At 26.5% G+C, this 12,298-nt stretch overlaps 2 protein-coding genes across 2 annotated transcripts; one reads left to right on the top strand and one right to left on the bottom strand.

Annotated features, from left to right (window-relative positions):
• Window positions 1-284: 284 nt before the first annotated feature.
• PGO_100040 (hypothetical protein, conserved) lies at window positions 285-2,291 on the top strand (the record flags this gene model as incomplete). Its single annotated transcript, XM_028688039.1, has 1 exon — window positions 285-2,291. One exon carries the CDS (start codon window positions 285-287, stop codon window positions 2,289-2,291), a length of 2,007 nt encoding a protein of 668 aa, XP_028543840.1.
• Window positions 2,292-3,680: 1,389 nt separating this feature from the next.
• On the bottom strand, window positions 3,681-11,759 carry PGO_100030 (hypothetical protein, conserved; the record flags this gene model as incomplete). The annotated part of the gene is made up of 1 exon (XM_028688038.1): window positions 3,681-11,759. One exon carries the CDS (start codon window positions 11,757-11,759, stop codon window positions 3,681-3,683), a length of 8,079 nt encoding a protein of 2,692 aa, XP_028543839.1.
• Between the last annotated feature and the right edge of the window lie 539 nt (window positions 11,760-12,298).

Raw genomic sequence — 12,298 nt, 5'->3', positions numbered from 1 at the left:
CAGAAGTGAAACATTTCATAGGTTTGCGATAAAAACGTACCAAATATATAATGAAGTGAAGAGCAAGTTCAACGATTTCACTAGGAAATGAACTACAAGTTCAGTGGATTCTTCTAAACCCATGCATATGAATACATATATGGATTATGTATAATGTATATAAATAATCGTGAATCCTTATACATGTGTGGAAAGCACACATTGAAGAAAACATATACATAACGAGTGCAAACTTTTCACAACCTGCAATTTCTGCCCCACTCTACCTAGGTGAACATAATAGAATGCCTTTTTTAAATAATGTGTTAAATGTAAAAGAATTAGTTTATAAGCTGAACAGTACGAATTTTTTATGTACATGGAAAACTTGCAAACTGCACATAGAATGTGTCCAACACACATATATTGAATGTAATAATGTGAAAAAAACTTATATTAATAGCTTGCTTAAAAGAACACATAGAAAAAGGTTATTGCTATTTTCGAAAGGTGAAAAATATGTGTTCGCTGTAAAGGGGAAAAAAATGCACAATGCGAAATCGAGGAAAAGGAAAAACAAATTTGCATCTAAATGGAGAAACAAATACCTTTTGCATAAGGTTCATATCGATTTATTAAATGAGGAATTAAAAAATGTTGAAAAAAAAATTAATGGAAAATGTATGGACAAAATTACAGATAAGGAAATTTCCGTAGCACATTTTAAATACCCAAGTCAAAAATTATATAAAGCAAGTGAGGAAGAAATAAATTTAATTAATAAAAGTGAAAGACAATATTATTTACCCTTAGAATGTGAGAATAGCACTATTATAAGATTAATCAACATAAAGAATAAAGTATCATCGCCAATTTTTCGATGTGTTCGTAATAGCAGATTTGGATTGAGAAAAAATGAAAGAATTTTTTTCTTCTTTTACTCATCCCTTATTTGTTCCTTCTGTTTTTTAATGGGTTTGTGGCAGTATAAAAAAGTGGGGAAAAAGAAGTTTCTAATTGATTACATTTTGCACAATTTAAATAAACCAATTATAGGACTTGGTGATTCAAACTTTCCATGGTATGATGATTTTTCAACTTTGAAAAAGAATTCCAAAAATTTCAATCAAAATTTAGTACAATACGAAAACGAAAATGATTTTCTTAGAAGTGTCAATGTATTAAATGCATTTTTCAGAGTGCTATCGTTTTATGAACAAATTAAAGTTTTCCATAACCAAATTTTTAGAAAAATGGATAAATTAAACCATAATAGTGAAAGCGAAATAGATATGAGAGAAATACATGTACAGAATGACGATGTGAGAATATCAAATAGTGATATTAGAAATGAAGAAAGAAACAAATTAACCATCGATTTGGAAAATGTTCATAATGTACACGAATGGATGAGTAGAATAAGAAACGAAAATTTTGCAATTTCTTTTTGGAGAAAATTTTTTAAAAAAGATGTAACAGAAGACGAACTGAAAAAAATTGTAATCGAAAAGTATAAATATAGGAGAGTTCAATTAACTGGAGTACTGGACACCACTAACGAATTTTATGTGGGGCCCAAATTACAGGAGCAGAGTAAAAAAAAAAATTATTATTATGTAATTTGTCCTATATTTTTAAAGAATGGCAAATGTATATTAGTAAATAGAGGATTAATTTCTGAAGAAATATTAGTAGAGAAAAAGAAAGAAATGCCCAAAGTAGTGACAATTAGGGGTGTATTGGATCCTGGTGAATTATATGAAAGCTCCTTTAAAAAAATTAAGAATTTTTCGAACAAAAATGTGTACAGTAATTATCTCTATTATTACAATGTTGAAGAAATTTGTCACCATGCAAATATTTCACATTTCAAAGGATCCACTTTTTTTATTGCCAATATATATGATATAATAGTTCATGAAGATTATAATAATGATATAATAAAGGACCATTATTCGAATTGGAATAAGGATGGTACCAATTTACTAGATTCACATATGTGCAAGTTAAATGGTATTACAATAAATGATATGGATCGGGAAAGTCAAGAAAGGATAAAACGCTTGTTGAAAGTAGGTGATAACTGCAAAAGCGGCATAAATAATAGGAATGAAACATATTCATCTGTTCAGAATGGAAAACCATTTCGATATGATGAACATTTTATACATAAAAAGAAAAGGGAGTATTACAAGTTTTATGCAGATGAGACAACTCATTTTAATTATGCTTGTCAGTGGTTTCTTTTTTCTTTTGTCTTTTCAACTATCTCCGTATTTAAGTTTTTACAGTTTAAGAAATGGGTTTTTTGAAGTATATATAAGGAGGATAATTATTCCAAACGGGTAGTGACTAATTTGATCCGTGTCCTACATACATATATATATATATATATAATGTAAATATGTACACGATGCAGACTCGTATAAATTATGATTTCAGATAACTGAATTATTTATTAAGGTGTGTAAATATTTGTGTCTTATATTTTTTTTTTTTTTTTTTACCTGAACATTTAGTTCTTTTTTCCAAATAAATAATTATCACGCAAAATAAACATAAATAAGAGGGAAAATAAATGTAATCATTATTCTCTCAATCTAATCAGCTCAAAATCCATCATTTCATGGTTTCTCTAATTTATTCAGATTATGGAACCCCCATTTACCCTTTATTTTTACTACAGTTTTTTTTTTTTTTTTTTTTTGATTTGAATGAGCAAAAAAGTTTGGTATACCATAATTTTCACATTTTCAATTGTTTTCCAAAAGATTTATTTTAAGTTTTTTTTATGTTTCCAACATATTTTATGTTTAATAGTTTTGCTTATTCTTTTAACAAAAAAAAAATATATATATATATATCATGACTTTAACTTATTTTACAGTATTATTTTTTTTTTTTTGTTCTTAATAGACTCCACAGAAATAGAAAAAAAGTAAATTGTGCCAAAAAATGAAAAAAAAAAAATTAGTAGAAGCAAGAACATGTTTGTGAATATGAATATTAGATGTGCAGTATGTACACACCCATTCTAAAGGTAACATACGAAAAGTTATGTGAAAAAAAACAAAAAAATAAAATAATGGAATGAGACAACCTAATATTCGCCATATATGGATAAAAAAAAAATTATAAATAATAACGTGTAATATGCACATATTATGAAAAAAAAAGATAGTGAACGAAGATATAAATCTATTCACGTTTTATTATTAAGAAGAAATTTGGTCATTATTATTTCTATATGTTTAAAATTTTATTATTTAAGAAGTTAAAATTTTGTTATAGTCCTATTTCAAAAAGAAAATACAAAATTAGGAACAAAAAAAAGAAAAGCAGAACACTTTTTTTGTACTGGTGTTAAGAATGGTTGTGTTTCTTCTACATGTTGAAAAATTATTCATCATAATTACGTTGTTGTTGTTGCAATTCGTTAACGTCCATTCGATAAAATTAGTATATTGAGAACTCACCAACTGTGCTACCATTTAAATGATCATTTGTATGGTATAAATATTTACATTCTTAGCTTTAATTGAGGATGAAAAATGGTGTTTAATTTTACATATAGAGGGAGTATGGGGCAGAATAATTCTTGATTCATTTATTCACATTACTGTGAAGTGCAATATTTTTCTTCATTCCTTATTTTTTTTACGTTAGAATTAGAATTAATTTTGGTGTTGGTATATTTCTTGTCATAAGACCTTGTCTATCTTTTTTGATACTGTTTCTGAGAGCAAATCATTCAATAATCTCTCTTGAAACTCCAAAAAGTTCATTTTTTCCCCTTTATGTATAGTTTTCCTTTCTCTTTCGTTAATGTACTCATCAATTTGTTGCTTATTTATAAAGATAGTTTTTTTTTTTTTGTTATAATTATTTTTGAATGTATGTACTTTTGTGCTACTTTTATTAGATTCATTAATTTTATTGTGTAGAGGCAATATACTATTGTATATTTTGCTTTTCACTAAATTTATTTCTCTTTTTTTTGAAATTCCAAGGATCTTTTTCTTGTGCTTTTGCTGTGTACCTTTTTTAAGTACAAAACTGTTCCTCATACATGGATTATTAATGACGTGATTAAGTTGCCATTTTTCATATATGCTATAGTTAAGGTTGGTTCTATTTTTACTTCTCAAATTATTTAATGAACCACTTGTTACATTATGTTCATCATAATCCACAATAGAAAAAGAAACCCTTGTGTCTGTTTTTTTTCGTAGCTGTCCTGATGATAAAATTTGAGCTTCATTTACTAGTTTATTTCTTGATTTTTGATTTTTTCTTTTTCTCATAATATTTTTTGAATACACAAATATTTTTTTATTCTTGCAATTTATTTTTTTTTTTATCTTTCTATCGCTGAACATTTTAAAATTATATTCTTTTAAAGCTAACTTTAAATTTTTATTTTGAATAGAATCAATTTTTAGAGATGTATTTTTATTAACCTCATTATCTTTTCCAATATTTTCGTATATCTTATTTTTGACTTTATCGAACATTTGAAATAGAAAACTCTTTTCTTTTAATGGTAAGTTATCACCGTTTAATTCTTCTTCAGCTATATTCTTCTCATTGCTTATGTGGACAATGTCTGAATGCTCATCTAGTATAGTTAAGCGCTTAAAATTATTCTTTATTAAGGTTGTTATGAAGTTATTCACATGAATGTTATATAGTTGAGATTCACATGTATTTTCATTGCCAGTATTATATTCTTTATTATTTCTTTTGAAAAAAACTTTGTTCAAGCACTTTTTTTTATTTATATTTTCATCATTACCTGAAATTTTTTCCTTGCTTCCATTCACATTGTTAATATTCTGTTTCATATCCCTATCATTCAATTGTGTATCATTTTCATCTTTGTATTGGATCATGATGTATAGTACTTTTTTATTGTTACAATGAAAATGTTTCAGTTTTTTCTTATAATTCAAGAAATCGTCTACATTTTTAAAATATGAAAAATCTTCTATGACTAAGCTGGCCGAATTAATAAACTTCAACTTGCTTAAAATTATTTGATGTTTTACTAATCGGAAGAAAATAAATTGATAACACTTTTTAGTATTATGAATAAATAACAAATCGGACAATTTTATACGTAAACATAAATTATCATGTACTTGTTTTGCTAAATCATTTGATAGACATCCGTTTTCGTTGCATCTTTCAGGGTTTTCCAAGTGATCCTTTTTTTGGTATGCAGAATTATAATTCACTATAAAATCTAAAAAGCTTACAGGAACGAACTGTTTAATTTTTGATATATTCATCATGATTTCATCTATGTGTGTTTTGTACCTATCACCAAAATGTTCATCAAAGGATGAACTAAATTCAAAAAATAGGGAAAACATTTCTGTGCAATACATGGATAATTTTTTTTTTCTAAAAGTCTGTTTTTTTTTTTTTTTTTTTTCTTCCTCTTCTTCATGTATTTCTTTAATTTCGTTATTTTGACGCTTTGTCTGCTCTTTTTCATTTCCACAAATTCCATTTATTTGTTCTTGAGATTCTTTTTTGGTTTCTGTGCATGATTTTTTTACACAAACATTTTCGTTGTCCACGTCTTTGTTTCCTTGGTTCTGCGTTGCATGCATTTTTTCTTCATTCATATGATAATTTTTTTCTACATTCGGTGTAATTATCTGCACCTGATTTGCTAGAGGATGAGTATATTTTACTAATTGTTCTGCTGTATACGTCTCTCCCCTTTGAACCTCTTCGCTGGGTGGTATGCATGTGTAATTTCTATTCATAGTACAATATTCATCTGTTTTTTCATAAAATTTTTTCTTCGCGATTTCTAATTTGTGCATAAAGAAGGATAATAAAAAAAGAATAAAATCACAAGTTACCCCATTCATTTCATTTTTTATTTCAATTAATCTCATCCATATATATAACAAGCATGACACATTATTGAATTTACTAAAGTTTAGATTAACGAAAAAAAAAGATGGCCATGTGTCATTGATTGTTATATCGAAGTAATGACTAATGTGTGGGAAAAAAAATTGAAACAATAGACGAAATAATTTTCCATTATAATTACATATTTGCATAGTTATATCTGATATAACAGAGTTGATTGTTTCCTTTTCAAGGATTACATTGGTTAATGTGGATCTATAGTTATAACTATTTTGTAAATACAAATATGGGGCATAATAATGTAATATTTTTTCAAAAACGCAGAGAATTTCGTGTGGTTGTAAATTTAAATAAAATAGACTTATGATCATATCATGCATGCCTTGAAAATATTTTATTTTGTGCAAATAGCAAAATAGAAGAATGCACTTAAATGACTCCGTCTGAATGTGTTGAATTCTATTTTTATGAAGATTTGCATTTTGTAGCCATACATTTCTTTTAATGTCTTCGTAGCAAATATTTTCCTCCTCTGCTTCCTCATCATAATAATCAAGGTTGTAATCATTATTACAGTCATTATCCCTTTCATCATTTTCATTAGAGGGTTGTGAATACTTGTTTTCTGTTTGGATATTTTTTTCATTCACTACTTTCACTATATCATCGGAGGAATTTTGATCAGTATTATGGTTGAAAGTGTAGCTGGATTTTTCGCACAAAGTAATCGATTCACTATGCTTATTACTTTCTATTTCGTTACCTATTTTTTCATGTATCATATCATCAATAATATTTGTTGTTCTAAGAGTATTACTTTTGTTCTGATGAATTGTTTCCTTTTTCTCAAAGATGGTTATATCTGGACATGCATTTTTAGTGCCTTCCTTTTCATTTAAATCTAGATTAAACGCTGGTTTTGGATTTTCTTCAAAATGTGTTTTACACATATCATTTTTTGATGAATGATTTTCCTCACCTTTTGCCTTATTTTTTTCAATGCTTTTATTTACACCTATGTTAATTTCATTTTCATGTACATTTTTCCATTTTTTTTCATCTGTTCTGTTATAATAATCAAAAGAATCATAGATAGAGTTAATATAGTGTAATCTGTCTTCACTGATATTTAAATGTTTAAATAAATTGTGTTTGTTTATTTCCACACATTGAGAACTAAAACCTTTTATTATCTCATATTTTTTATTTTGGTTTAATTCTGTGCGTAAAATTTTTTTGTTAAAGTTGTCTCCCCTTTTCTGTACATCCTTCAAATGATTGTTGTCGGGTAGCACTCCTTTTTCAAAACCATTAGATTGTAATTTATGTGTGCTAAAACGTTGAAAAAAAGAGTATTCTGCTTCTTTATCAAATTGTTCTTTTTCCTTTTCCAGTTCATTCTTTTTATTTATATTTTGAGTTAATTCTGATGTTTCCATAATATGTGTTAAAATGTCATTGTTATTGTAAGAGTTTTTTAAATTGTGGAAAGGCTTATTGGAATCATTTTCCGAAATTATAATTCCTAATTGAATATTATTTTCTTTCAAATCCTCATTCTTTAACGTTTCATTAAAATTAATAATGTCCTTTGTGTCAATATTTGCTTCAATATGATCATTTTTACTGTCCTCCATATGATGAAATACTCCATTATCTTGGTCACGGAATGTATCATAATCTTCACTTATGGACTCAGAGTTGTTGTTTTTATTGTTTTTTATGGAATGAATTTTATCATTCTTATCATCCTCCTGTTGGGCAATGGATAGGACGTTTTTGTCATATTTTTCTGAAACCATTTCTCCTTTTTTATCATATATATTATGTTTTTCATATTCCTTATCTTCATAAGAAAGTTCTTTGTTTAGTGTTTTTCTATCGTGTACATTATGGACTACTTGTACTTTTTCATCTCGATTAGGATCATTCGTATACTCATAATTTGTGTTGTCATCATTTTGTGTGTTTGTATTTTTAGTGGTGTCATTATTTTGTATATTTACATTATTAGTTGTGTCATTATTTTGTGTGCTTGTATTATTAGTGCTGTCATTATTTTGTATATTTACATTATTAGTTGTGTCATTATTTTGTATATTTACATTATTAGTTGTGTCATTATTTTGTATATTTACATTATTAGTTGTGTCATCATTTTGTATATTTACATTATTAGTTGTGTCATTATTTTGTATATTTACATTATTAGTTGTGTCATCATTTTGTGTGCTTGTATTATTAGTGGTGTCACCATTTAGTATATTTACATTATTAGTGGTGTCATCAATTTGTCCCTCCTTTTTGCTTTCTGATTGCATTTGGTTGTTTTGTTTGTACATAAAAATTTCGTCTTCTCTTTTTTCATGATTATTCATATGTATTGCTCCCTGTAACACGTAACACTTTTGCTCCGGATTGTTATGATTATTTGAAGAATCATTGTTGCTATTGGCACTTTCAGAGTCCTTCCTAATTGTGCTACAACCATTTTGAGGCGTGCTTTCCTTTTCCTTTTCCTTATTTACGATATCTTTTGTATTATCGTTTCCTATTTCGAAGAGGGAAAGAATACTTTTTATATTTAGTTCTTCATTTTCTATTTTTTTTTCATTATTTAATAACTCAGTTTCGTTCGTCCTATTTTGCTCTTTAATGTTTGTATCATCTCCTATATTTTTTCCATCATCGTGCATGGAAGCATTAAAGAGTTCAGAATTACTATTGTTAGATAAGGAATTGTGTTCATTTTTTTTGTCTAATGTTATAGCATTAATGTCACTTATTATTTCATCGCTGTCCATTTTATCTTTTTCTTTTTCACATTCGTGTGTACTACTTTTATTTTCTGAAATGTTTGAGAAATATTCCCTTTCTAAGTATTCATCCTTTTTTTCTTGTTCCTTTTTGATAATTTTCTCATCACATTGTTCATATACCTTTCTCCCTTTTTCATCCTTATTTATGTTTTCGTTTTTTGTATTGGAATATTTATTTTCCCCATAATTCGACTCATTTTGTGTGGCATTACATTTTATTTCTGTACATTTCCCTTTATCGTTATCACTAGAATGTATGTCACATTCGTTAACTTGTGTTTCATTATTATTTTCCTCATGAAAAGATTTATTTATTGTATTTTCATTTATGCTATCATTTTGAATTTCACTTAATCCGTTTAATGAAGCTAATTTAGGGGTATCATTTTGTACAAAGTTTTTTAAAATGGTATCATTATTTGTGTCACTGTTAAATATATCTTTAAAACATTCCCAATTAAGGGGCAAATTGAATTGTTCTTTTTTGCTAATACTTTTACATATTTCATTTTTGCTATTAAAGCATTCTTCTTCCTTTATGTGTTGTTCAAAAATAGTTTGATTAAGGATTTGTTGATCTATACTTTCCTTGTCATGCACTTTGTACGAATCATATATTTGAAGTGTATTTGTACCGACATCGCAACCGATTTTTACATTAATATTTTTGTTGTGTTCGTTATTATCCTCATTACTGCTAAAATTTTGAGTACAATTTGTTAATATTTGAGAAACTTGGTCTTCATTAACTCCAATATCATTTTGTGTTTTTAATTCTTCCATTTGTCTATTCAGTTGTTCGCTCACACAAACACTTTTGTTATACACATCCATATTGGTACTCAAATGGGATCTTGAATCAACGTCGTCATGCTTTTTATTGTACGTATGATTTTTACAGGATTGTAATTTAACACATCCTTTATCATATGAAGTATTAATTTTTCGGTCTAATTTTTCAACACATGCCTGTCTGTTATATTCACATGGTTCCTCGTTCATGGTTTTGCCTATATATGAATTAAATAAATTTTCAACTTGCATATTTTTATCATCATTAATCTCCTTTTTCAAGAAGGAATCGAGAAATTCATTTTTATCAAATATTTCTGATTTATTATTAGAATTTGGATGATTGTGCTTTTTTTTGTTCTCTATATTTTTGATATTATTATAGTGGTTAGTTAATAGTGGGTTTTTGTAGCTTTGTTCTCTTTCAATAGATGTGTATTCAGTATTTTTTTTATGACATTTAACATTTCCTTTTTTTAATTTAAAATTCATTGGGATATTTATTACATATGTATTACCCTTATTTACTTCTTGTTTTTTGTTACTGCTGGTACATTTGTTCAATAACACATCTTGCACAACATCAGTTTTTTCGAACATGTTTTTAAGTGTGTGTTTTACATTATTCTTTTTTTTTTCAATTAGAGGATGTGAATTATGTTCTTGTTTACAATTGTTTTCAGAAAATACCATTACTTTTTTTTCATTGATTTTTTTTAAAGAATTTTCTACGCTCCTTTTACGGTTTAATTCCTTTTCAAAGTCTAGGAAATTTTCGTACATTTTTAATTTCGTGTTTTTATTTTGCACTTTTTTTTTAAAATAATTATTTTTTGTGTATACATTATTTATACGTAGGTTACTGTTTCTGCTAATATCAAATGAGTGTCTTAAGTTGAAATTGTTGATATGCTGCTTTATATTTTCCTTAGGATTGTTCTTTAGGAACTCACTAAATTTATGCGAACTTTGAAGACACTGTTTTTTTTCTTTATATTCATTCGTGAAATACAAAATGGAATCCGTGGAATTGGTACTTTTATTTTGATTTATCATATGGTTTCTTTCTGTAATTTCAGTTATGTTGTATTCATTTTTCTTGTTTCTTTCATCCTGTATGTAGTTGCTTAAATGTTGTGAAATGTTAAGATAATTCTTTTCTTTATTCATTTCAATGATTAATTTGCTTTTTGTTAAAAAATTTCTCTTTTTGAATACCGGACTGTTAGAAGTCAGGTTTAGAATTTTTTTTTTTATTATTTTGTCATAATTGCCTTTGTCATAATCAGAATTACTATTCGAATGAATGTTACTTATCTTTTTAGAGTTTTCAGGATTATTAACATGAGAGAAGTTAAATAAGAATTTTGTTTTCTCGTCTAATTTGTTTTTGTGTTTTGTATCCACATAATTTGTAGTATTGGGAATTACGTTTTGTCTGTTTTTAATTTTATTACTTTTAAGAAAATTAAAATTTGTGTTTTCATTACCTTTCAATATATCATTTATATAATTTTTATATATATTTTTGGGGACATCATCATATAAATTACTTTTAGAAGAGTTTGCATTTACTTTATCTACCCTTAATGCTGTATCATGTTTATTTGCACTTCCTAATTTGTTGTAATGAAATTTGTTTAGTTTGACATTGTTGTTATTTTTCGTAGTGCTATAATTAGTGATACCTGTAGTGTATTTATCAAAAAGGCTAGGATGTTCTAGGGATATATTTCTATGGCGCATTTTTTCATTGCTGTGGATGTGAATGTTTCTTCTAAACTTTTGCATAACTCTTATCTTACTTATTTTATCGAGAGATTTATTTAAATTGATCCCATATTTGACTGCTCCATTATTCTTTAAAAAACTGCTTTTTATATATAAATTATCTTCATTCAAGCTGAAAATGTTAATTTTTTGTTTGTCTTTTGCTAATTTATTCATTCCCTTATCTGTTGTACAATTATTGTTCTTACATTGGGTTCTATGGCTACTGAAGTTACTATGATGAGTTTTTGAATTGCATATAACTGTCGTGTCTGTCGAGCATAAATTCACATCAAAGTCGTTAGTATTTGAAAAAATTTTATTTTCATCGTATCTGACATTATATAATGAGTCATCTTTGCTTATTCGATTAGCAGAATTAATTTTTTTGCAATTTCTAATACCCTTCTTCAAGTTCAACCTAAACACTGGATTTGTATATTTTTTTAAGTCTTCGGCAGGTTTTTTATAATCCTGCAGAATGCTGTCATTATTTAGAGTGTTCATATTGTTTAGTAGATCGAAAAAGTTTTTACATTTCAGTGAATTAAGTCAATAATGTCAGTTTTTCATTTTTTCCAATTTGGAGAATGGAATAAAAGAGATAAGAACAAAAACGTGCGTGTGTTCCATTTAACATGTATGGAGTGTATATGCATTTATGCATTAACACCATTTGTCATTATTTTTGTTTTAATTTAATAAGAAAGATAATTTTACACAGACAGGAATTTTACAGATGTATTTTTATTATAATTATAAATAAAAACGCCTATTAGTTAATGTGCAATCTATTTTTTAATTAAGAAATATGTAAGAGCGAATTTTTTAACAATTAAATATAAAGACAAAAAAGGAGTGTTAATTTGTTTTCCAAAAAAAAAAAAAAAAAAAAAAAAAAAAAAAATTGTTAAATAGGAAATAACTTAAAAAATAATTTAAATTTACACGTTTTACATGTTATGCAAATTTTTCCTTTTAGAAGAATGATATATATTATTCCAAGTTTTTTTAATTTGTCTTTTTTCCGATAATTGTATATCGTT

The sequence above is a fragment of the Plasmodium gonderi genome, assembly GCF_002157705.1.
Source record: "Plasmodium gonderi DNA, contig: Chr10, whole genome shotgun sequence".
NCBI lineage: Eukaryota > Apicomplexa > Aconoidasida > Haemosporida > Plasmodiidae > Plasmodium > Plasmodium gonderi.
The sequence above is the reverse complement of the archived record's forward strand: the minus strand, read 5'-3'. Positions and strand labels throughout refer to the sequence as shown.